The sequence below is a fragment of the Asparagus officinalis genome, chromosome 1, assembly GCF_001876935.1.
Source record: "Asparagus officinalis chromosome 1, Aspof.V1, whole genome shotgun sequence".
Taxonomy (NCBI): Eukaryota; Viridiplantae; Streptophyta; class Magnoliopsida; order Asparagales; family Asparagaceae; genus Asparagus; species Asparagus officinalis.
The window spans coordinates 31,849,818-31,873,963 of NC_033794.1; the positions used below are offsets into that span (position 1 = coordinate 31,849,818).

The 24,146-nt window shown below is 34.5% G+C and overlaps 1 protein-coding gene across 4 annotated transcripts in view; it reads right to left on the reverse strand.

Moving 5' to 3' along the window:
• LOC109822435 (SNARE-interacting protein KEULE-like) overlaps nt 1-17,511 on the reverse strand; it is a 51,026-nt gene extending 33,515 nt beyond the window's left edge. For 2 of the 4 annotated variants that reach the window (XM_020388653.1, XM_020388632.1), the window contains exons 1-11: nt 17,457-17,511; nt 15,481-15,562; nt 15,187-15,265; nt 10,901-10,951; nt 10,703-10,799; nt 10,527-10,559; nt 10,180-10,308; nt 2,511-2,705; nt 2,338-2,421; nt 2,164-2,262; nt 2,016-2,086 (exon numbers count right to left, since the gene is read on the reverse strand). In XM_020388653.1, the coding sequence (XP_020244242.1) occupies nt 2,016-2,086; nt 2,164-2,262; nt 2,338-2,421; nt 2,511-2,705; nt 10,180-10,308; nt 10,527-10,559; nt 10,703-10,799; nt 10,901-10,951; nt 15,187-15,265; nt 15,481-15,562; nt 17,457-17,501 (965 nt within the window). In that variant the 5' untranslated portion in view covers nt 17,502-17,511. Of the gene's footprint in view, nt 1-2,015; nt 2,087-2,163; nt 2,263-2,337; nt 2,422-2,510; nt 2,706-10,179; nt 10,309-10,526; nt 10,560-10,702; nt 10,800-10,900; nt 10,952-15,138; nt 15,158-15,186; nt 15,266-15,480; nt 15,563-17,456 lie in introns of those variants that run through there. The other 2 variants (XM_020388640.1, XM_020388647.1) reach the window with 2 other exon arrangements.

Sequence of the window (24,146 nt, forward strand, 5' to 3'; positions counted from 1 at the left end):
TTGGTCGATTTCGATTACTTAGGGCTATTATTTCCTTGGTGAAATAATCCCTTCGGCTGTTATTTCTTTTGTGAAATAGCACCCGTCATACCGTGTAGATCCGACCGGATCAAGATCGCGCGGTGGTCCACGGATTAACCCCGGCGCAGGCAAAGAACCCACACAAGCAAGAGACCGCAAAACAGGATCTTACGATTAGTTCCGAAAAAAGGAAAGTTGTAATATTTGTTCTTTGTTTGATTTTGTTGTAACCGGATCTTATAAAAAGACGGGATATTTTGTAACCGATAAACTGTTGCTTAAGAAAACAATGACATCAATAAAGACGATTTTCCCCGCGAGCAGGGATGTTCCGTTATGTAATCGGTTCCACAGAAAGCCGCACCTCGGTTTCAATTAGAAAACCACATCCCATTTACTGCACCACTATGAGTGTGTACATCTCATAAAATTAGCAAATTCATCTATGATAATATTGTCCTAATTGTATCCATTGGCTCATTGTATCTAAGCCATATCTTTTAAGCTAAAACATAAGGGGTGGGGCTAAGAGTTGAAGAGATCTAAGAGCGAATGAGATGGTCTTTAATGTTCTACAACAACACCAAGGTCACCATCTAATTGTCATGAAGATTCAAAGTTGGGAAAGCTCTGCAAAGAAATGGACAAATTTCAGATAAGCTGTCATCTCATTGACAAACCTCCATAAAAGGTGAAAGATTCCTGGCTAGGCCAACTAAAAGCAAGTGACGGCCATCAAAGAACATTTACACAATTTGAAGATAGGCAACAATTTTTCTCTTCTTTTTCTCTTTTGCAGTTCAGGGTTTTCTTCCTGATTTCCCCCGAATCCTCTACAATTCCTAATTCGATTCAATTTCAGAATGCTTAGGGTTTTGCTGAAATGTTAATGGATTTGTTAATTTCTGTTATTTTTCGAGTTGTTATGTTAAATTTGTGGTAATATGGATAATACTTTTGAGTATGTATGTGGGCATGCATTTGAAAAAGGCATTATATTCATTGAAAAACTGAGAAGAAAATTTACAGTCATGATAAATAGTAGATAGAAAGTGAATGAGAAAGTTTTTCTTACCAAATTTCACTACTTTATGCTTGGAAAAAGTGACAATAGAATTAGGCTTGTCCAAAAAGTTCATGTGAGGGTCAGATGATGAGCTCTAAACAAACTCTTTGAGTGTCAATTTAAAACTCAGTTAGCAAAACTTTGGGCCATCATCTGGGTAACTTAAAACTCAAGGTACCAAAGTCAAAACGAGTGAAAATTTAGAGTATTGAAATTCAATTATCTGGTCATGCTAATACCTTCAATGAATCGAGCTTTTTTTGTGCTCAAACCAATTTAGTCACATATTTGCCCATGTTAATCCTGCCAAAATTAGCAACTATATACAGACTGTTCATATACTGCATAGAGTGGGTTTACATGAATACTTTTCTTCCATTCAGCTCTCTTAAGAGTCTTCATAACTATCACATCCTTATTAATTGCCTTCATCCATGTCCATTTAGGCCTACCTCTATTCCTCATTGTTTTACTGACTATGATCCTATGACTTGTGCTAATATTTGCGTTCAAGGGCCCCTGTTGCAGATGTCCAGCCTGTCTCAATCATTTCGCTGTCATTTTATTTACGACAGGAGCAAACAGCAAAGTTTTCTTTTTTTTTCCAGCAGCAAAGCATTCTTATGTATGAACTACTCATGTGATATCATTCAACATCATCTAGCCCATATCAACTACTCAAGCCATACTGATGCAATACACCTACAGGAAAACTTCCATACAGGTTCAGCTTGTGAAATTGTGTTGAGAAATCGCTTGTATGTGCTTGTACTTAATATTTATAAACTGAATATATCATTTTTGTCTTGAATTCATTACCTATTGTAGATTTGAACTTTGCTGAAGGTTACACATCTCTTAAGGAAATAATTGAACTATTTGCATCCGGATATTCAAATGTATTCACATGAAGAAATGAAGAACTCACCTTTGCTGAAGTTGTGCAGCTTTATTCTTTGATACAAAATTGGTCATTCTGTCACTTAACCTTTCACTAGCCTGTCATAGGAGGTAACTCAATCAAGGTCAACTGACAGTTTAAAAAACAAGTCACTTCTTCTTAAACTAGAACTCACATCAGCGATATGTGCATGTCGAAGCTCAAGCCAGAGGGGATCATGATCCTCCAAAAGAACCTCCTTCTGTTCACGAGCCGACCCAGATTTGCTTTGGACCTGTATATCATTTATAACAATATTATGAAAGTACATATGATAACATATGTAAAACTTACACAATTCTAGGCATACCTCATATATATATTTGTTCCCATCCATATCTAGTAAATCATGGCACATGGCATCATAAGTCCATTCATGAATGACCGGAGCAATCTTTCCAGGGTTGGTTACAACAAATCAAATCAACAGGATATTATAAGAAGAAAAGTACGAAATAAACTGAAATAAATGGTAAGTTGAACCTGGTCAATTGATCGGTCCACAATTAGTAATTCACATGTCTCTTTTGGGGGAAATTGAGGAATAGTAGTTTTGTATTTTGAAATACAATTCCAAACTTCAGTGGCAAGCTTAGAAGGAACTAGGTCGTGTAATGATGCTACAGAAGAAGCATCTGAAGTTGACTTAGCAGCACGGTAGCGCACATAAGGAAATTCCTGTTAATAAATAAAAAATCGTTCTAGGATAAAATCATTCCTAATAAATGAAATTAAGTTTCAAAGTAGACAAACAAACACAAATACACACACACACATGCATACCTCATACAGACAAATTTTGCAACACCTCATGAGAGAGAGAGAGAGAGAGAGAGAGAGAGAGAGAGAGAGAGAGTTTGTATGAGTGAATCAAAGAAGCAAATATCAATCAAAGAAGCACAGACACTCAAAAGTGAGACTCATGCCCAATTTCAATACATGTTAGACATTAACACTTGCATAAAACTTGTCCAAAATGCACCTTAAACATGTAGGACTAGAAAGAAAAAATTCAAAAAATGTGTGGACCCTCAGAAGATGTAAAGGTTGTGTCTCCAACAGCCTTACCATTATGAAGATGCTATGTTAACCCAGTTACCTGTAAATTTGTGAAGAACATCACGGGGTTGTATTCGATTAACCACAGGATTGAATATTCAGATTATTTGATTAAATTAAGTCATTTTCTGTTCTTTTTCCAATTTAAAAAGAACAAATCTAAATCCCTTGTATTATTTATGTGTAAAACTCGTACGTATGCACATAAATATAGTCATTACTTTGGGTCATCTGTCCTACTGTTTATGGTTTTCTATATCATCATGTTTAATTTGTCTTATCCATATCCCCATGTCTGTATCCATGTTTCTTAGTATTCATCTGAATCATAAAAATCCATAAAAACTAGGCTTCTGTAGATAAAAATAATTGCAGCTCGTTACTCCCGGCCTGGTAGATTTGAGTATAAAAAATCTGGATATGTCAATCCTAACTCGGTAGACGATGTGTAAGAGAGGGACCTAGGAATATGCCAGAGGGCTTGAATTTGAGGTAAAACTCTCTTAGTGCAAAATTTATGTCCCCATGGAACAGCTAAAATTCACATTGTTGCTTTTATAAGTATGGCCTCATACTTGAAAAAGATTTTATCAATCCCTTTGTGCAAAACAAGTGTACCTAGGTGCATCAAGCATGAGGTTCTCTGAGGGAAGCAGTAATGTGACCTGAGTATGTCAATTATCTGAAGCATGTAGGTGACTGGTACTTAATTATTACATAGTTAGACACCTCCATTTTGATTTTACAAACGGAGAAAATTTTGAAATAAACTCATTCACAAATTTAATCCCAAAAACTGACCCTATTCCAAGTTTATTACAGAAATCGACCAAATTTCTGGCCACGTCAGATTCGTGGCCAGAAACTGGGTCGTTTAAAAAAAACACGGTCCTAATTAGTCAGGGTTGCTAACCCCAACTAATTAGTTGAGTTTTAACAACAGCGGACACTAACATGCAAGCGGGGAATATGGTTAGGTGGCAAATTAGTCGGGGTTTAGAACCACGACAAAATTTGTCGAGGTTTGGAACCCCGACCTTTTTAGCAGGAGTCATTTCAACCTCTCATCATATGTGCTAATTATCAATGTTTTTAGTGCAAGTAGATAAACCTTAGTGGGTGGGCTTTTATCTAGTGGCATATAATTAATTTTAGTGGCGTTATCTATAGGTCCTTTGTTCAAGTAGATAAATTAGGTATGACGAAGGGAGTTAGGCGTGCAAAGTTGAATTAGGTCTCCATCAATCAACATTATAATTATAATGTTAATTAAGAGCAAAAGCAAGGAGTGATTAGTGACCGCCTCTCTTTATGGTCGGGGCAACCCAGCCAAATTTGGTCGCAGTTGGCAACCCCGACCATTTTTGGTCGGGGTTGGCAACCACGACCATTTTGGTCGTGGTTTTCGCCTCTAACCCACCTGTGGTGGTAATTAGGCGACTAATTAGTCGGGTTGTCAACCCCGACTAATTAGGATCGCGATATTTTTAAAACGATCCAATTTCTGGCCATGATGTTGACGTGACCAGAAACTGGATCGATTTCTGTAATAAACTTGGAATAGGGTCGGTTTTTTAGATTAAATTTGTGAATGGATCTATTTTAAAAATTTCTTCTTTTACAAACATGTTCCTAAATGTGCGCATGTAATCTTCGGATGCCAATCCAGCTTCTAGGTCTAGAAACTTAGCAGTCATATCAATTGTATCGGTTAAAGTTATTACTGCAACTGATAATAACCAGTTATGGGCCTTTAACGATATACTGCTAGTAGCAAATCAATTCTAATTGTCATAGTATTATGTAGATGAAATATATGCTTTTACACAAAGGAAATATAAATATTACAAAGTTGTACTGCATTAGTTATATGTTAAAGTGAGGCAAATATTTTCCAGTTGGAACAACATGTTATAAGTGTTTGCAATCCCCACCAGTAAACCTAAAATTCTGAACTTATGATAAGGAATGAGGAATTGTTTGTGAGAATATAAAATTATAACCCTCAGTCCTTACCACAATGCCAGAGTAATGGTGTAGTGGAAGGGTAATGAGGACAAGAATGACATTTCTATATTTGTATTTGAATGTAAATTATTTCAGTTTTTAGTAAGCAATTTCAAATTTTGAATATTGAATTTTAGTTTAGATTTGAATTTTAAATTAGGTTTAGATTTGGTAGTGATTGATTATGAGAGATTTAAGTGATTGAGAGATTTGTGGGATTTAGAAAATTTTCTAATTCTGTATTTTTTCTCTTCTATTTAAACGCTCTTGTAATCAAAATGAATTATTGAATAATTGAAGAAATGAAAGAAATATTGTTTGCTGAATACTTGGGTGTAAACCTAGGCCACAGGTGTGAAACCCTAGGCCATTACTCTTCCTCTTTCTTCCAGCCGCCGACCCCTCTCTAATTTCCTCCATGTGAAAACTCAGCCCCAACTTTCCCTTCTTCCCCTAACAACCGAACACCCATCTCCTCTTCTTCAACCTCCACCCCTCCTCTCCCTTCGATCCCGACAACGCCATTGCTCTCAGCCGCGCTGCCATCCAGTCCGTCGTCGTCCTCAGCCACTGAGATCGTCGCTGCTCCTCATCCTTCAGCCTATCGCTCGTCCTCTTCTCCCCTTAGATCGAAGATCACACTAAAGAGGCCCTTCAGATCTGGTTCTCTTTGATCAGATATGCCCTAGTTCACTTGGCTCTGGTTTTGGTCATACCGACTTGGAACTTGGATCAGGCCCACTTGTTTAGACCTGACTCAGGTTCAATTGGATCGGATCTACAGTTTAGATCCGTCCAGCATTGTTCAGACCCGTTGGAGCCTAATTCGAGCCCGGTTCGAATTCGCTTCGTTTGTTAGTCTCTGAGGCATTATTTATCTTCCTAATTATTTTTCTGCGAATTTCACTTTATTAGTTAGTTGCATAAATATTCAATCTCTAAACTGTTATCATATATTCACTACTTTAATTATATTGTGAGTTGAGAGTAACTGAACATGTGACTGTTAATTTTGATATTGATTTTAGAACTTGCGAAATGATAATTAATATTGCGATTAAAATATTTGAGAGTGGAATTGTTCATGATTATCGATGCGAATCTTGTTAAAATCCATCAGTCATGTTAGTTATTTTAAGTTAATTTTCTACCGAAGATCATGATTTTTGGTAAAACGATGCGTTATTCGATTTAGATTGTTGATTCTGATAGACCCCCTTCCCCGTTTCGCATCATTTTTTGTATCACAGCATGGTTCTATGATAGAAAATTTTTATTTTTATTTTTATTTTTTAGATTAGTTGAGTCTTTTATTTGATATTAAAAAAAATCTCGTTCATCTCATTTAGTTATTTGTGCACATCATTTATCTTATTTAGTTGTTAGTGCATGCCTAATCGTACAGATCTGTCCTAGGAGATTCCAGTGAATCGGTTAGTGAATCCAACATGTCTCTCGAGCTCCTTAAGAAATTTGAGGAACTAAAAAGAAAAATAGCTAACTTAGCCTAGGAGAACAGAGCTACCCGCGAGACCCTGGATAACACCAACGAAAGACTTGCTAGGCTCAAAGGAGTGCGTATTACAACTCCGCCTCCACAAGGTCAAGATCATGGGTACCTTGTTCATCGATCCCCATCTCAACCTGTTCCTGATCCACCAACCTTTGATGGTAAGTTCAAAATATCAAGGTATATTAGAGGTGAGTTACCAACTTTAACTTTGCAAGAATTGACCGATGAGATAAGAAAGAAATGCCTCCCGCCTATAACGGAATCATGGGTACATTGTTCATCAATCCCCACCTCAACATGTTCCTGATCCACCAACGTTTGATGGTAAGTTCAAAATATTAAGGTATGTTAGAGGTGAGTTACCAACTTTAACTTTACAAGAATATACCAATGAGATAGGAAAGAAATATCTCTCGCCTATAACGGAACCAAAATCTATTCGTGAGGAAACCGTTTACCAGGTCGTAGATTTGATAGACTCTTAACTCTGATAAGGCATTCTGGGATAATAGAATTGACAAACCATGCATTTCCATTTCTTCTGAAACTACCCCTCTGATTATTCCCCAAGCTATCCCTCTGATCACGGAGTTTACTGATGTTATCCCTAAAGGTACTTCTAAAATTAAAACGCCAATGCCTCCTAAACTCCCTCCCGTGATTGAAAACGTTGTTGATGTTCCCCACGAAGTCCACCCGGACAAACATGATACCTAACACGTTTCTGATGATATCTGTATGGAAGTTGAATACCAAACTGAGCCTAGTGAAATAACTACCATATTAGATGTCAAACCCCCATGCATTGTCCCGATAGTCACTCACCCAACAGTTCCTTTTTCTCTCATGCTAAGTGCACAAAAACACTCATCCTTTCCGCATTTGTTTGCATGTTCCTCACCATCGCTGCTAAAATAGGAAATTTGTTATGCATATTAACGAAGGAACACCTAATCATTCCCTTTGACAGAGGACATCCTACATGTTAAGCACTTTGTTGAGTTTACATCTGCCATTGATAGCATTGTTCGAGTCTGTATTTTATACATAGTCATTTGACTTGATTGACATCATTTGTTTGGTTTAAATTGATCATATATTAGGGAATCAGTGATCTAATTTTAATAAATACATTGTTAACTGAAATGAATGATATGGAATCAGGACACAATTTAAAACTGTTAATGCTGATATTTTAGATGGTTTGGACTTGTCCAATACAGTTTATTTATAGCTGTTTAAGATTTAATATGATATTTATGAGCTTTTGCAACTCTTGAACTAATTAATAGCAACATTTATATCATCGATTTGGTCATAGTTCTATTCTCAATATTGATTGATTAAGCAGTTCACAATGTTATTGGCAGTCCACTAATATAAGTCTGATCCTAGCCTATTATTTCTGAGAGTTCTTTCACCTTACCCCACTTCTATATATTCACCCAAGTTGTACTGAATTTTGATAATATTTTAGATGGTGAATTTACAATGCAACTTCACTAATGATTTGAGATGCAGAAAAAAATAACTAACGACAGATTAAGATGCAGGCAGACTATATTAAAGATTACAAGCTTCTGCAGCTAACTCGACGGAGTCAAGTTTTATCCCACCCGGAGAGAATGATGAGGACAAGAATGGCATTTCTATATTTGTGTTTGAATTTTAATTATTTTAGTTTTTCGTAGTCAATTTTGAATTTTGAATTTTAGTTTAGATTTGAATTTCAAATTAGGTTTAGATTTAGTAGTGATTGATTATGAGAGATTTAAGTGATTATGAGAGATTTGTGGGATTTAGGAAATCTTCTAATTCTGTATTTTTTTCTCTTCTATTCAAACGCTCTTGTAATCAAAGTGAATAATTGAAATGAAAAAATGGAAAATTGAAATGAAATTGTGTTAGCTTATTTGGTGCGAAACCATGGGTGTGAAACCCTAAGCCTATACTTTTTCTTCTCTCTCTTTTAGTCGCCAAACCCTATTTCCTCTTCTCCTCTGATCACCAGAGCCGCCCCCGTTCTCTCTCCTTCCCCGATTAGCCGCCACCTCAAACAACCGATGCCCCCTTGTCCCGCTCACCTCCACCTCCACTCCAATCAACCTCCAGTTCATCTCAAAGCTCCTGCCCCAACTTTCCCTTCTTCCCCCAGCAACCGAACACCCATCTCCTCTTCTTCAACCTCCATCCTTCCTCTCCCTTCGATCCCGACAACGCCATTGCTCTCAGTCACGCCGACATCCAGTACGTCGCCGTCCTCAGCCACCGAGATCGTCGCTGTTCCTCATCCTCCAGCCTATTGCTCATCCTCTTCTCCCCTCAGATCGAAGATCACACTGAAGAGGCCCTTCAAATCTGGTTCTCTTTGATCAGATATGCCCTAGTTCACTTGGCTCTGGTTTTGGTCAGACCGACTTGGAACTTGGATCAGGCCCACTTGTTAAGACCTGACTCAAGTTCAATTGGATCTAATCTGCAGTTTAGATCCGTCCAGCATTGTTTAGACCCTGCTTCATAAGTGATTCATAGCCGGTTCAGTCCGACGACGGTATCATTTTCTTTGGACTCGTTATTTTTCTGTTAATTTTAATTTATTAGTTAATTGCATGAGTATTACATCTCTAAATTCTTATCATATATTCACTGCTTAGATTATATTTGTGAGTTAAGAGTAACTGAGCATGTGACTGTTAAACCTTGATATTGGTTGTTGAACTTGTGCAATGATAATGAATATTGTAATTAAATTGTTTGAGATTGGAATTATTCATAATTATCGATGCAAATCTTATTAAACCCATCTGTCGCATTAATTGTTTTAAATTAATTTCCTGCCGAAGATCATGATTTTTGGCGAAACGGTGCGTTGTTCGATTTAGATCGCTGATTCTGATAGACCCCCTCCCCCGTTTCGCATAAAAGGGACTTTCACATAGTACAAAAGCAATCCAGATATAATTCTCACTAGCCATAATTTTAAAACGGATTTTAGTAGAATGGATACTACTGCGTGAGTCCAGGTTTCACCTAAAAAAAGGCGCTCAACCTTGGGGGCTTGTCAGAAAATAATTATAATCCTCATCCCTCACTACAACCCTAGAGTTTTGGTGTAATGGAAGGGATTTTAAACTTATCAGATGTATTTAAATCTTGGTAGTTTTATACCATTTTGAAATTCCTAGGCCAACACCCAAAACCTGAACTTCTGGAGAAGGTTAAGGATTGTATTTGTCCACTCCTATAGAATGATTGGGAATACAATACCAAGTGGAAACTACCTGAACTCCATTAAGACTGGGGCTAGTCAGATTGGATTAACATCAATTGGACGAATGACAAGATAACTATTCCTGCAATGATATGCTTGTCTCTTCTTTTCTTATTACTTTTCTTAGCAGTCAATATGGCAACATTCAATCAACTACATTTTAAAATTTATAGATATTACATAATTATCATTCCAAAAAGCCTTTTAGCCATCATATAGAACCACATGAATACAAACAACTCATAAAAATATATAAAAAACAAGGGAATGCATATGACCACTGAGAAAATTTCTTTTCATACCTTAAGGGAAGCAAAAACTGTAGCAATTCGAGTAGCCATTGTGGTCAATAATGCATTGTAATTGCGGGATTTTTCTGCATTTTCTCCGAAAAGTTCCCCAAGGGCCATGTCATGGTCAGTGATAAAACCCTACAAGTTTAGTTCATATAATGGCTAGTATTAACACGAGTAGGATTATGTCAAAGGGCTCTAAGTCAGAGAAGAGTAAAACAATCAATTGTTATCTCATTACAATACATTAACATTTATAAGAAAGCAGGAATAGATAGCGGGACGCATATTCAAGTTACTTAAACATCACATGCGAACTAGCATAACTGAAAGTTTGCATAAGAGATCAACTTTACCTGACTGTCTATGGCAAAATATTCCAGATTCATCTGCAAATGTTTATCAAAGAAACAACTATTACAGTATAATAATCAAAGAAAAGATTAAAAAACCAACTGAGATAGTAGAATATAAAGATAAAATTGCTTTTAACGCAAAGGTACAAAAATGTAAAAAGGATCAGACTACTGACCTCACCCAGTGCACCAATGCGAGGTATGACACTGGTATCCATCTTGATATGAGCCACTAGTTCCTTTGGTATTGGGGAACTGAAGAATACGTATGCTCTAAAACAATAAATTCACTTTAAATTAGAAACCCTTCTAACCCCTCTAAGTTGAAAATCTTCTAGTTATGACAAATTTTTTAAAGGACATGAGGAGCATACTTTCTATACAGAGGGCACCTTCCAGACATATCAGATAGGAACATGATCACACTGCAAATTATCAAAGTGACAATAAGAGGAAATGCATATCTTAGTGAGAAAAGAAAAGAAGAAAAAAAATGTTAAGTGGAAACATTCATTGTGAATGTTATAATGTGTAACAGGGAAAAAAAAGCCAACCCCTAGAAAATATACTAAGCAGGATTTGTCAATCTATCTATACTAATTATAAAAAAGAATATCCATGTCAAAACTTTTGATTTTCTTTTTACCCTCTCAATTTTTTATAACTAACAAGTATACCATTATTTATAAAACTAATGACTCATACCTCTCATTAACCTCTCATTAACTATGCACCTCTTCGTTTTCTCAAAATAATTGATCATTCACTAGAATAAATTAATAATTTATAATGATAATAAAATTCATAAGTATTTATAATTTACTACAAAGGATTATTAATTGTATAAAGTAGTGAAATTATTCATTTAACAAATTATTGTACATAATTATAATTATTAATAATAGTATAAATAGGGATTGATTCTTTATGTTGTAAAGAATATTATCTTGTTCGATAACTAAGATTGTCTTAGTAATAAAAATTTGGAAGTTATAAATCAAAAATACTTTTATTAGGAAATTTTCTTTATATAAAAATATTGGATCTTTGAAATTTATGAGACATATACTTTTCTCTTTATTTTTACAAAATATTTAGTCATTCACTAGAATATATTAGTAATTTATAATGATAATAAAATTCATAAATATAATATTATTTATTGTAAAGAATTGTTAATTGTCATGAAATAGTAAATTTTTTTAGTAAATTATTATACATAATTATAATTATTGATAATACTATAAATGGGGATTGATTATTTATATTGTAAGAAATACTACCTTGTTCGACGTTGTAATATGGTCTTAGTAATAAACATTGGTTGTTATAAATTATAAATACCTTTATTTAGGAAAATTTACTTATATAAAAATGTTAGATCCTTGAAATTTATGAAACATACACTTTTTGTTGAAAGTAAATGTCTCATAAATTTCAAGGATTCAATATTTGTATATAAAGCATTTTTCCTAAATAAAAATATTTTTAATTTATAACGCATAATTTTTTATTACTAAGATGATGTAAATTATCGAACAAGGTGATATTCTTTACAAGATAAAGTCATATAATATTAAGAATTATTGTCATTGTTTAATTAATTTTGTAATAAAATATCTACATAGCATAAATATTTAATGATATAAATGGTTTAATTATTTCAATAGTGTTATGTAAACTAATGATTACATTATTATTTAATAATTATACTCTTAAATAAATTGTTTAATAACATAATAATAAGCAAATTTAAATAACTATTAAATGTATGTTAATAACAGTATAAGTACTAATAATAGTATAACTTAATTTTTTAATAATAGTGTAATAAAATAACTTGATAAAATATTTATATATAATTTATTAGATAATATAATATTAAATAAAAATATGTCCACATGCAAAGTGTGTGCATTATACTAGTTCTAAGAAATTTACAAGCTCCATCCTGAATAAATCCGTGCCTCGCACGGGTTTGAAACTAGTGGAACAAAAACCAAACAACACCTGCAAATCATGACGATATGTCATGAAAAAGAAGAACAATCATTAAAATCCTCAGCACTAGCTTTGACAATTTTAACCCACCATATACAAGATATAGACAATAATATTGCCTGATAAAGTCATCTATTTTGGTCTTTAATTGAAGTCTCTAAAACATCATTTAAATATTTCATCTTTAGATACTAAACAAACAGAACTATGAGTTGCATCATAAGAGAAGTAAAAATGATAGTGACAGCATAATCATGTTTACATTTGTATATGAAAAATGAGCTAACATCAAACTTTAGTGCCACCATAGATGATATCTGAACATTGACAAAGTGCAATGTTGAAAGGACTTGACATGTAGTGAGATTTTCCAAGTGAAGCATATGCTTATATCAATTCATAAATTGATTGAGATGTACATATAAAAAGTAACTTAATTAAGGTCTTAGATATTAAAATGATAATTATTGCTAACATGATAAAGAAAATCCCATGTTGAAGAAGATAGGAAGTAGAATAAAAAAATTGAAAATTTCCTTGTAATTTTTGCGTTGTAGATATGTGTGCGAATAAGAAGATGGAATATGAGGGGACACCAAGTGAAACTTGCATAATGAGTCGTTTATAACTATCTGTGACAGTTTGGGAATAATATGCATAGCTCATCGCAGTCTCTTCTGTGTAACACCTAAATACAAAAAGTAATATACAGTTTGGAAACTATTAAGTCTATTCTTATCAAGCAGATGCAGAATTAGAAGTTTCTTGACGATAGAATAAATAAGGCCACTTAATATGGCTATATAAATAACTAGGGATACATGCAAGTTTTATAAAATTTTGAGTTTAAATAATGGAGATACATTATTAGTGAGTGGGGTTAGGCTCGACCTGAGAAGCCCTCAGCCACGACCCTTGCCTTAAATGTTTTGGAGCTTAAATATGGCTTTAGTCCTTCATTGGCTCTAAAAGTAGGAGTACAATCATGCGCTTGCATTGTCCTTAGGCCTTTATATTGGTTATAATATTCATGGACTTGAAGATATATGGGCTAGCCAATGTTTTAAAAAGTCATATCAAAGTAATTCTCTGCTAGGTTATTACAAAAGAAATTTAACAAACAATACACAATCACAAATGGAAGTTCCATACAGTACGGTTTTCTTTGTTCCAGAAACTCAACCATGTAACATTACTGGAATATGATAGGAGCTGATAATATAAATAGAAGTTGCAACATAACATTTATTATAGAATTTATGGAGAGTTACTTGGATGCAAAATTTAGGACTTCATATGGGAATTTTCTCTAGTTTCCCTTTCATATGCAACGTGCCACATTTGTAAACTGAAAAACAATCTAATTAATAGGTGGTACAATGTCTTCTTTGTAAGAGCCTCCTTATGTTAACATGTGATGGTCCTTGTCAGATGCAAAACAATTAAATAACCTACAAATATGAAACTGGAGAGGGAAAGCAACAGAAAAATTAAACTATGACCAAAGCATAAAAATAACATCATTTACAGAAAAAATTATAACTTCACATAGGTCAAATTTATGTCAATTTTCATATCAATATGTATATGATACCATTAGGTATAAGGAAAAAAATGATATAACCACCGAAAACCATCACAAACTACTTTTAACAAAACAAGCTCATCAACAAAGAATATGTACAAGTAATTTTCTCCACTCTTATTGAATACATGTATGACTATTGTTTAGTTGAGGTTCTTAGAGAAAATATGATCTAATGGACAAGTCAAGTAGGTCCAAGTTTTGAGGACAAAACTTCTGTTAAGAGGGACAGTGTGTAATAATCCTGATTTTTATTGGCTATATATTAATAAAGAAAGAAAAATAAAAGGACTTTTATGTATAAAATGTTTGTAATTGTAGTAATAAATAATTACGTACTATTAGAGGGTTCTAATTGTAAATTAAATCTTAAATATCTAGAAACCCTATCTCATGTATAATTGTGGATCACAGCCTATATCTCTCTTTCTCTCCCCGTTGTGTTCCTTCTCCACAAAAAAAAGAAAAAAAAGGAAAAAAAAAGTTAATTGGATCTGTATTGAAGGAGGATAGGTGGTGATTGTTTACACAAGTATAAGAGGTATTGCTCCTTTTTCGATGAATGCTATGCAGCCAATTTTTGTATGAGGTTATATAGATCTTGTTATATATGATGTTGACAATGACACACTAGGTAGCTGACCTTGTTCTCATGGCCATGGACAAGTCATGAGCCTAGTGCATCCCTTGGTCATCTCCTTGATAATTTAAAAAAAATAAATTAGCAAGCATGACTGTCCGCGTGTACCCGTATTTCTATGTCATTGCAGAACTTTTTTTCTTTTCTGTAGGAGGAAAACTTTGAAACATCTAGTGTATTTAAGTATTAGTACATAATATGGTTTTATAGGATGGAGCTTAATATGTGTCATATTATTTAGTACGGTTGTATTAATGGTTATTATATCTATTCTTTAAGTGTACCTAGAGTTTTCGTAGAGGCATCATGAGTGATAGAAAATAACTGTTGCATGCATTAATATAAAGAAAACAAACTGTAAGGCCATAATAGTTGTCTAGACATACTTCCAGTGATACTAAACGAGTGGATGTTTAGTTTAAGAAAGGATTTACTTTTCTTTCGAGGGTTGAATAAAATATATAGCATCCATTGCAGGCATAGGCTGCCTTCGTTTGAAAAGGTCTTCCACCACTGCAAGGAAAATTTTAATAATTCCTTAGTCAACTTTAGAAAAAATATTGACTATGTTGGTGGAGTGACTATGTAATAAGTATATTGCATACCACATGTTAGCAAAGAAAAGTAGAGGGATTAGAGGTGAAAATATCGCATCCGCAATTTAACATTAACAACAGCCAGGCAGAACAAGGAACCGAAGGTTCATTGGTGATCTCTAAAACACTTACATGAAACTCCTTCATCTGTAATGTCGGCCATCTTACAAGAGTAAGACATAACTTTAACAGTTAATTTGTCCATGATGAGTACCTACACGGAATATGTGTCTAAACATGAGTAAGCCCTTCGAGTTTATATAGAAAAGAGATGAAAATGAAAGGTTATCAGAATAATCTGATGATGAATCTGATTAGTACTCGAATTTGAGATAACAAATAGATGAATATACTAGGTGGATATATGCGTTATCACTACAATGTGAATGAACAGACAGGCTAATAAGAGTTTCATTTCAACAAAACTGTTGATGAATTCTAAATGGATAAGAGAGATAAATCTCACTATATAGAGATCGAGATGCATTAAACTTTTTTAAATATTAGCAGTTAAAAGATGTTATGAACTACGGAGCACAAATGCACATATGATGATTTTCTGTTTCCCAAAATATCAACTAAAGCACATAACAAACTACTTCCATCATCTGATAATGACCAAATAAAGTCTCTGTTCAAGAAGTGGGTAGCTGAATTAAACTTTATATCTCCACAAGAAAAGAGGAATGTCATTGAAAACAATCATATGTTTACTCATAGAAGGCAATTAAAAACAAGTAGCAAAAAATGTTGAAATCTTTAAGGAACAGGAACATGATTCTTAAAAAGAATCCTTGTTAATTTACTAAATCATATGGATTATCCATATCAACCCTCAAAATCTTCTATGATTTAATGTTAACTCATGAAACCTTAATATTACAAATCAGCATTTCAAATTACTTTTGTGTTAAGAAACCTAGCTTCCATTAGTTTCTACGGTCTGAATATACTTATTCTGGCTTAAAAGTCATAAAATAGTTAGGAAATATTCTCAACATATTCTAACATATATCCCAGCAAACAAAGAGAAAAGGAGGAATTTCTCGAGTGCTAAATATGGAAGTACCTAAAATATGATAGTAAGGAATCTGTAAATAGTAATTAATCATGAGAAGAATATAAATATCATTCTAAAATATATAATCAACAAAGCTTTCATCCTAAATGTTTGATATATTTTTTGATGCATGAACAAAAGAAATAGTAGTAAGAATCCCTAACTAGTAGTAGCTTTACATAGTTATATTGTGGATCTGTGATATTAAATATATATTTCTTAATGATTTTTTTGTATTATATTCTTGTTATATTGTGATGATTAGTAGGTCTATTTTATCATTGCTTTAGCTATGGTCAACAGAATACATCTGTATTTATTGACCTACCTTGGACCAATCAGGGAGCTTGATAGATTAGAGTGTTAATACAACTTTTTGGAGTTATTTGTATGATCAATTTAGATAACTTACTGATGATTCTAGATTAACTTAGAGATTTATGAATATAATTGGTAGATATTCATCTGATGATAAATAAATTTTATATTATGTCACAGACGGTATGATGGAAGGTCATCCGCCAAGATCTTGATGGTAGTTGACATAAGAGCCATATGCTAATATTATTTTATATTAGGTCACAGATGGTATGATGGTAGTTTACATAATATCCAAGCGCTAATATTATTTTGTAACACTTTTTACAAGAATATTAAACGTTAGATACACTAAGCACCAATGAATTACATAAACCTTCTAATCAGGCGTTCTCCTTTCTATAATAATGAAATAAAAAGAAAACCCATAACTAAGCTTAATCAATGATCCCAAGTTGATAAGGAGAACCATTGAAGTTGGGGTTTGACTACGTGTGCTATAAAGAAATAATGTTTGCTGAGAAGCTCGATGTTAGATAAATAAAATTTACACCGATCCATTTAGGGGAGATTTGAACTTTGAGAACTCAAACAATACTTCAATTGCAAACACATCGTAACAACTTTCCCAAAGTTAATTGTGAATATCAACATTGGATAAACCAGAAAGAAATTAGGATCTAGAAGCGTAAAACAATAAATAAGGTGAAAGTGTTCATTGGGAGGGTACCTTCCACGAAGGCTTTGAGTCCTTTGGTTTAGCACTTCGAAGCATTTCATATAGCAAACCTAGCAGCAACATCAATGGAAGAGTAATAAATTTAAGAGAAGCACACTAAACAAAGGATGTGCAGATACATTTCCTAAATTTAAATGAAGAACTCACTCATATATATACATATATATACATATACACACACATGTATATGTATCCAAAAGTATGTATATATGTACACGTCTGCATGTACGTATGTACATAATATATAAGTAGCGCTTTGCTGTGCCATAGAGAAAACTTAAAGTTCCACAACAAAATTACATAGTGAGCCACAAAAAAAAAGATGATACGCATCATTCAACCTTTTTTCAAATACGTAAAACTATTAAAGCATAGCATATCAACATCTTTCAGAACCCATGCTCAATTTATGAAGCTTTGGCATAAGAAGGAATCTAGATGAGCCCAAAAAATGCTATAATTATGAATCATATTTCTAGATAGATACAAGAAGCATATACAGGAAAGTTCTCTAAAGGTCCATGCCTCTAAAGCGCAGTCAAGAAATGGTTTTGTTCACATGTACAACTTGATTTCTTTATTTCTCTTTTCCCTTGTGCTAAAACCTCTACGCAAATTCTATACGCATATATTTATCCTTCCACAATACCAAACTTGCCAGCATATAGAATTATAACCCTCGACCCTCACCACGACTCTGACATTTTAACGCACTAGGACTCTAAGATAGTATCAGAGTCATCCATGTTCAAATAACCATGGGACATGCATCTAAAAGCGGATTTCAAAAAAGGTAATGGTGCATAAACAGTCGAGAAGGCCAATGATAAGTCGTTAATCGCTTCCAACGAAATTCCTTTAGCTCTGCCTCTAGTCCTACTTATCAAATTAATTATAATCCTACCGGTTTCCCCGTCTGGTGCAATTAGTGGTCTGCATACCGTATGGATCAGATTTTCTCTCATTGTATCCCCAACAAGAGCAAACTCTAACCCCTTACAAACGCGCTCGTTTTCTCCAGTCTCTCTGTTTACATCCACAGACCCATCATAACCTTCTCATTTTTGCAGCACTGACTATTTGCACATGCTGTTTAATTTGGGCATCGCGATCACCCCCGAATCGAAAGCTCCATTTCTTTCTCCCCAATAAATATAGACATTTGTGAGCCCTTTTCCGCCATTCAAGAACACATTTAGACAGAGCTGAGCTAGAACGAAATGTTTTGTACTCGCCCGCGTGAGCGAAATCCGCTTCCGACATTGACATTGCTGCTTCTGTCTTCTGTGATCAATCTTTTGGATTGAAGGGAGATCTATCCTTTTCTTTTCTTTCTTTTTTCCCCCTTTTTTTACTTTTACTTATTTTTTATTTAAAAAAAAATTTCTCCTCTGGAGGTTTTCAATCGAGGAGAGAATAAGGAGGCGAGAAAAGGGAGGTTTTTATAATGGGCATGGACCATCGACGGAGCGACATATGCGCGGGCTCTTCTCTCTTTTTGCATCTTGTCATCAACTCCTTCTTGATGAGGGGATAATTAATGTGCAAAAAGAGAAAAGTTTTCATGGGAAAACAAAAATTGACGTTAGTCTTTTGATCATTTCGAGCCCAGTACAGTTCTTGCTTCCCTCTAGTTTTATTTTTGCTGATAGATTAGAAAGAGGTTTTTGCATGTATACCTCTTAATATTTGCGAAATTATCTTTCAAAATTTAGTATTTGCAAAATTGGCCCCCCTCAAACTAGCATATTGGACCTTCCTACTGCTCCAACTTAAGAATGTTGGTTTTTTAACGAGGCAATGTCAAAATATCCAATAATTTCCAATTGATTTGCGATATTTTCTCGTTTACAAACTAAAACTATTAAGTGAAAAGGGTAGGTGAAAAAAAATCAATGTGCGAGAATTGGGAGGTAAGTTTGCAAATGCTGTCATGTCCCGCGACCTAATCGGAGCCCGACGAGGCTGGTACACACCACTCCGATAATAATTTCATTGCAATAATGTGTTGAGCCTATAGTCATTGCTACTTCTTTTCATTTATTTATTAAAATAAGTCAAATTTGGAAAATATCATTTTTCAACAAAAAGAACAAATATTAAAATCATTTAATAAACCAACATTTTAACCCATAATCGATCCCTTGCTCACAATGCGGTTTGCATCAACTACCTGGGGAGGGAATATAAAAGTAATCCGTCAAAGCAGATTCAACAAAGGACAAATTTTCAAAACCGATCACTTTGGGATTTTAATTGCAAAAAACGACCTATTTCAATCTTATTTATAAAAACCGACCCAGTTGGTTGAAACTGGGTCGGTTTTTAAAAAAAAATTTCCCAAACTTCACGGGAGTTTAACTCCCGTGAAGTTTTGTTATGAGAAAAACTTCACGGGAGTTCAACTCCCGTGAAGTTTCCCAAAAAAAATTACAAAAACCGACCTGTTTTCAGCCCCTGGCTGAAAACAGGTCGGTTTTTGTAAATATTTTCAAAACCGGTCGTTTTTTGCAATTAAAAACCCAAAAGGATCGGTTTTAAAAATTTGTCCATTCAACAAATGAATGATAAGCTCAAAGAGATAGCGATCATCAAAAGATAATAGTGCTCAAATAAAATGATAGAGCGATAACAAACAATAAATGACAACAATATAAATAGGAAAATAGACTATATAATGTGTAGTGGACTGACATGCAAAAACACCCCCAATAAAATATGGTGTCATTAACAAACGGTCTACTCAAATCTTTCAACTCTGTCAAAACTTGTACTAAAAATGTATAACAAATCACAAGTAAAATGATGTGGGAATAATCATCAATATAACAAAAAAAAAGCAAACGATATCATCCTCTCCTCTCTATTGCAACAACATTATCACATATCACATCATCGTATTAATCATGAAGTAAACTACAAATTAAGTATAACTGCCCATTGAACAACTATCATTTTAAAATTAATCTATAATTACATTCTTATTTAGATATGTAATGACTAAGCCTGTCCGCTTAAGGTGGTAATTAACACATAAATATAATTATAACTCATAAATAAGCACTCATCTCAGAGTCCTCTATCTAACCAACTCACCTTAAGATGCGACTCATCTCATTATTTGTCACCCATCGCCATGGTTAGTTAAATTATTTTCTTTGTACATATAATGCAAGCACTAAATCTCAATTCTATGAAGCATTGACTGTACAACTAGTTAGGCGCTATATACCATCATCGACATCATGATTGCTAACCACCCAACAAATACATATGTAATCCCTAACCTAGGAGATCAAGTACCCTGCAGTCTAGAAGCAGTTACTAAATCCGTCTATATGTGCAAAGAATTAATAAACAAAATACTGTCAATCAACATCAATGTTTAGCACCATTCATCTTGTAATGATGACTGTAATGTCATTTGAGTCGTCTACAAGTATATTCATTAATTTATATTAATGTGCTAAGTTATGGACAAATTTTCAAAACAGACCCTTTTGGGTTTTTATTTGCAAAAAACGACCTATTTCGAAAAAATTTACAAACACCGACCTGTTTTCAGCCCAGCGCTGAAAACATGTCGGTTTTTGTTAAAACTTTTCCGAAACTTCACGGGAGTTCAACTCCCGTGAAGTTTAGTGCATTTTTAAACTTCACGGGAGTTGAATTCCCGTGAAGTTTAATTTCTTCATAAAACTCCACGGGAGTTCAACTCCCGTGGAGTTACATGCCGCATTTTCCAGAAAGCGCTCTCTGGGAAATACCGCCTACAACTCCACGGGAGTTGAACTCCTGTAGAGTTTGGCGTGCTTACATAACACGCGCGTGACCCAGCCCCAGCCCGACCCCAGCCCTACAAACCCTAACCACCTCCCTCGTTCCCAATCGCCGCCGCCCCAGCTCCCGACCGCCGCCGCCGCCTCCTTTCCGTTCGCCGACGTCAGATCTCAGTCTCAGAGGAAAAAACAGGTAAATTCTTCCTAAAAAAATTTATACTCTCTAATTTTTATATACTCTCACTATTTGATTGTGATTTCATAAAAATCTAGATTTTAGAATTTAATTGTGAATTATTTACGAATTTTGTGAAGAAATGTAAAAATTAGAGGGGAAATTATCAATAAATGTGAAAATTAGAGGGGAAATTATCAATAATTTTGTGAAATTTGTGAAGAATTAGTGTGGAAATTATCAATAATTTTGTGGAATTAGTGTGAAAATTATCAATAATTTTGTGAAATTAGAGGGGAAATTATCAATAATGTTGTGGATTATTTACGAATTTTGTGAAGAAAAATTAAATAGGGGAAATTATCAATAAATGCGAAAAATAGTGTTACTACATATGTATGACATAAATTAGATTTTAGAATTTAATTGTGAATTATTTACGAACGACAAATTTTCGCATTTAGAATTTAATTGTGGATTATTTACGAATTTTGTGAAGAAAAATTAAATAATTTTGTGCATTTAGAGGTGAAATTATGAATTAATGTGGAAATTAGAGTTACTACCTAAATGTAAAAATTAGTAACAATCAATATTTCGTGTAATATTGATCTTGAATTTTTCACTCTTCAGAGGTAACGATGAACAATAGAATCGTAATTCTCTGTTCTTATGATGGGAAGATTAATTACCTCAAAAATAATATGTCCGTTTATGAAGGAGGCGCGACGAGACCGTTGTTCATAACAAAATCGTGTACTTTCGATGAGTTAGTTAATGAATTACACAAACTTACATTAACTAACTCACGTGAGTATCACCTCAGTGTGGTTTGCAATTATCCTGTTGTGGGGAACAGAACAAGTGGCATTCAAATATCAAGTGACTACGATATGGGTCTCATTCATGTCTTACACGACGAGAAGCGTTCGGTCGAATTGTTCATTAAAAAACATCAGAGGGATTTGGGCAAATCGTTGAACTCCCAAGGAATATATTCCCGCATGTTGGAGGATCCTGAAGTTGATTCTGTAGGCTTTTTATCTCCTCAACAAGATGAATGTTGGACACAATCACAATACATGAGCGGTCCTTCGTTCGTGGGCACTTCGAATGCTTTCAATACTAACACGAGAATTCAAGAAGATATTGCAAGTGTTGAATCCGAGAATGATGATGAAGAGGGGGGATTACAAATTAATAGCATGACCTTGATTGATCGTGATGACGGGGAAAACCAACACATCAACGGATGTTATGTTAATAATGAGTATGTCGTCTTAGAGGATCCGCCGCCCGATGAACTTCAAGGAGATGAATGGATTGATAACTCCGTGATGAAAAGTGTTCCTATTGGCACTAATAGCGGTGTTGATACACAGGCCGAGGACTTCTCATTCATGAAGGGAGATCTTTACGAGAGTAAGGAGAAATTGATCCATGCTATTCACATGTATTCCATTACAAAAAATGTGAAGTTCAGGCCAACCAAAAATAATACTACAAGCTATAATGTGGTTTGTTTCTATCGCAAAGATGACGATGTCGAAGATAATAGTGGACATCACGACGGCAATGCGAGGTGTCCGTGGAAGCTTAATTCACGCTCGGGTGTAAGAGTAGGCGGGCAATTCAAAATCACGGCATACAATGGACTCCACACTTGTAGCAATCCTCGATTAGAGATGAATAACAAGAATGCGTCCTCTTCTTTTATATATCGATTGATTTTACCGCATCTGAGGGAGGATCTTGATCTAAGGCCGAAAGATATTCGTCTTTTAGTGCATAAAGCCACTAACTTGGATGTATCATATCACAAGTATTGGAATGCTAGGATGAAGGCGATGATAAAAATATCACAATTCTTAGACAGTCCTCGGATTTTCTCTAAGGTTTGAAATATCACAATTCTTAATTTAAAACGAGACTTATGTATAATGCGAGTGATAATTCTCTGAATCAAAGAAAAAGAAGAGCAAGTGGTACTTGCCTTGTGATCTACCGATGTAGATCTACAAAATGATTCCTTGAGATGAAGTTGCCTTTAGTGTTGAACTCCATGTATTGAAGAGGATGAAGGAATTGCTAAGGGTCTCTCTCTCAACCCCACCCCACCCCACTAAAAAAACGCGGCAACATAAAATATGGCAGGGAGAAGGAACGGCAGTCAAAAGAAACCGGGAGAGAAAATATATGAGAGTTATAGGTGTATATAGGTTTATAGCACAAAGTAATAATATTGTGAGCAAGTGAGCTCAAATCCAATCATAAGCTAGACTAATCGGCTCATAAAATTCATGATCGATGCTGTACATCTTATTCTAAATATCATCAAATATAAATGGCGAAATTCTCACATAGATGAGAGTCTTTTAGTATATGAATCAAATTAGTTTAATATATTGATTTTTCAGACAACTTAATAACCCTCCTTTTGCATATATCTAAAATAAGAGTTAAACTTTTTTATATAATATAAATTTTTCTACATATAGATCATGTCGAGTGTCAATCAGGATGATTGATGCTGATCATCATATCAGGTAGCCTTTTAGGCTAGCTCTATACACACACACACACACACGTGCGTGTGTGTATTTGGGCTTGGGTCTTTGTTGGGATCAAGTTGATTTAAACAAGTGGCCACAATTAGGCATGTCCATCCGGGCCGGGTAAACTCGGAGCCCGGACCCGGGCCCGGTTGCCCCGGGCCGGGCCCGAGCC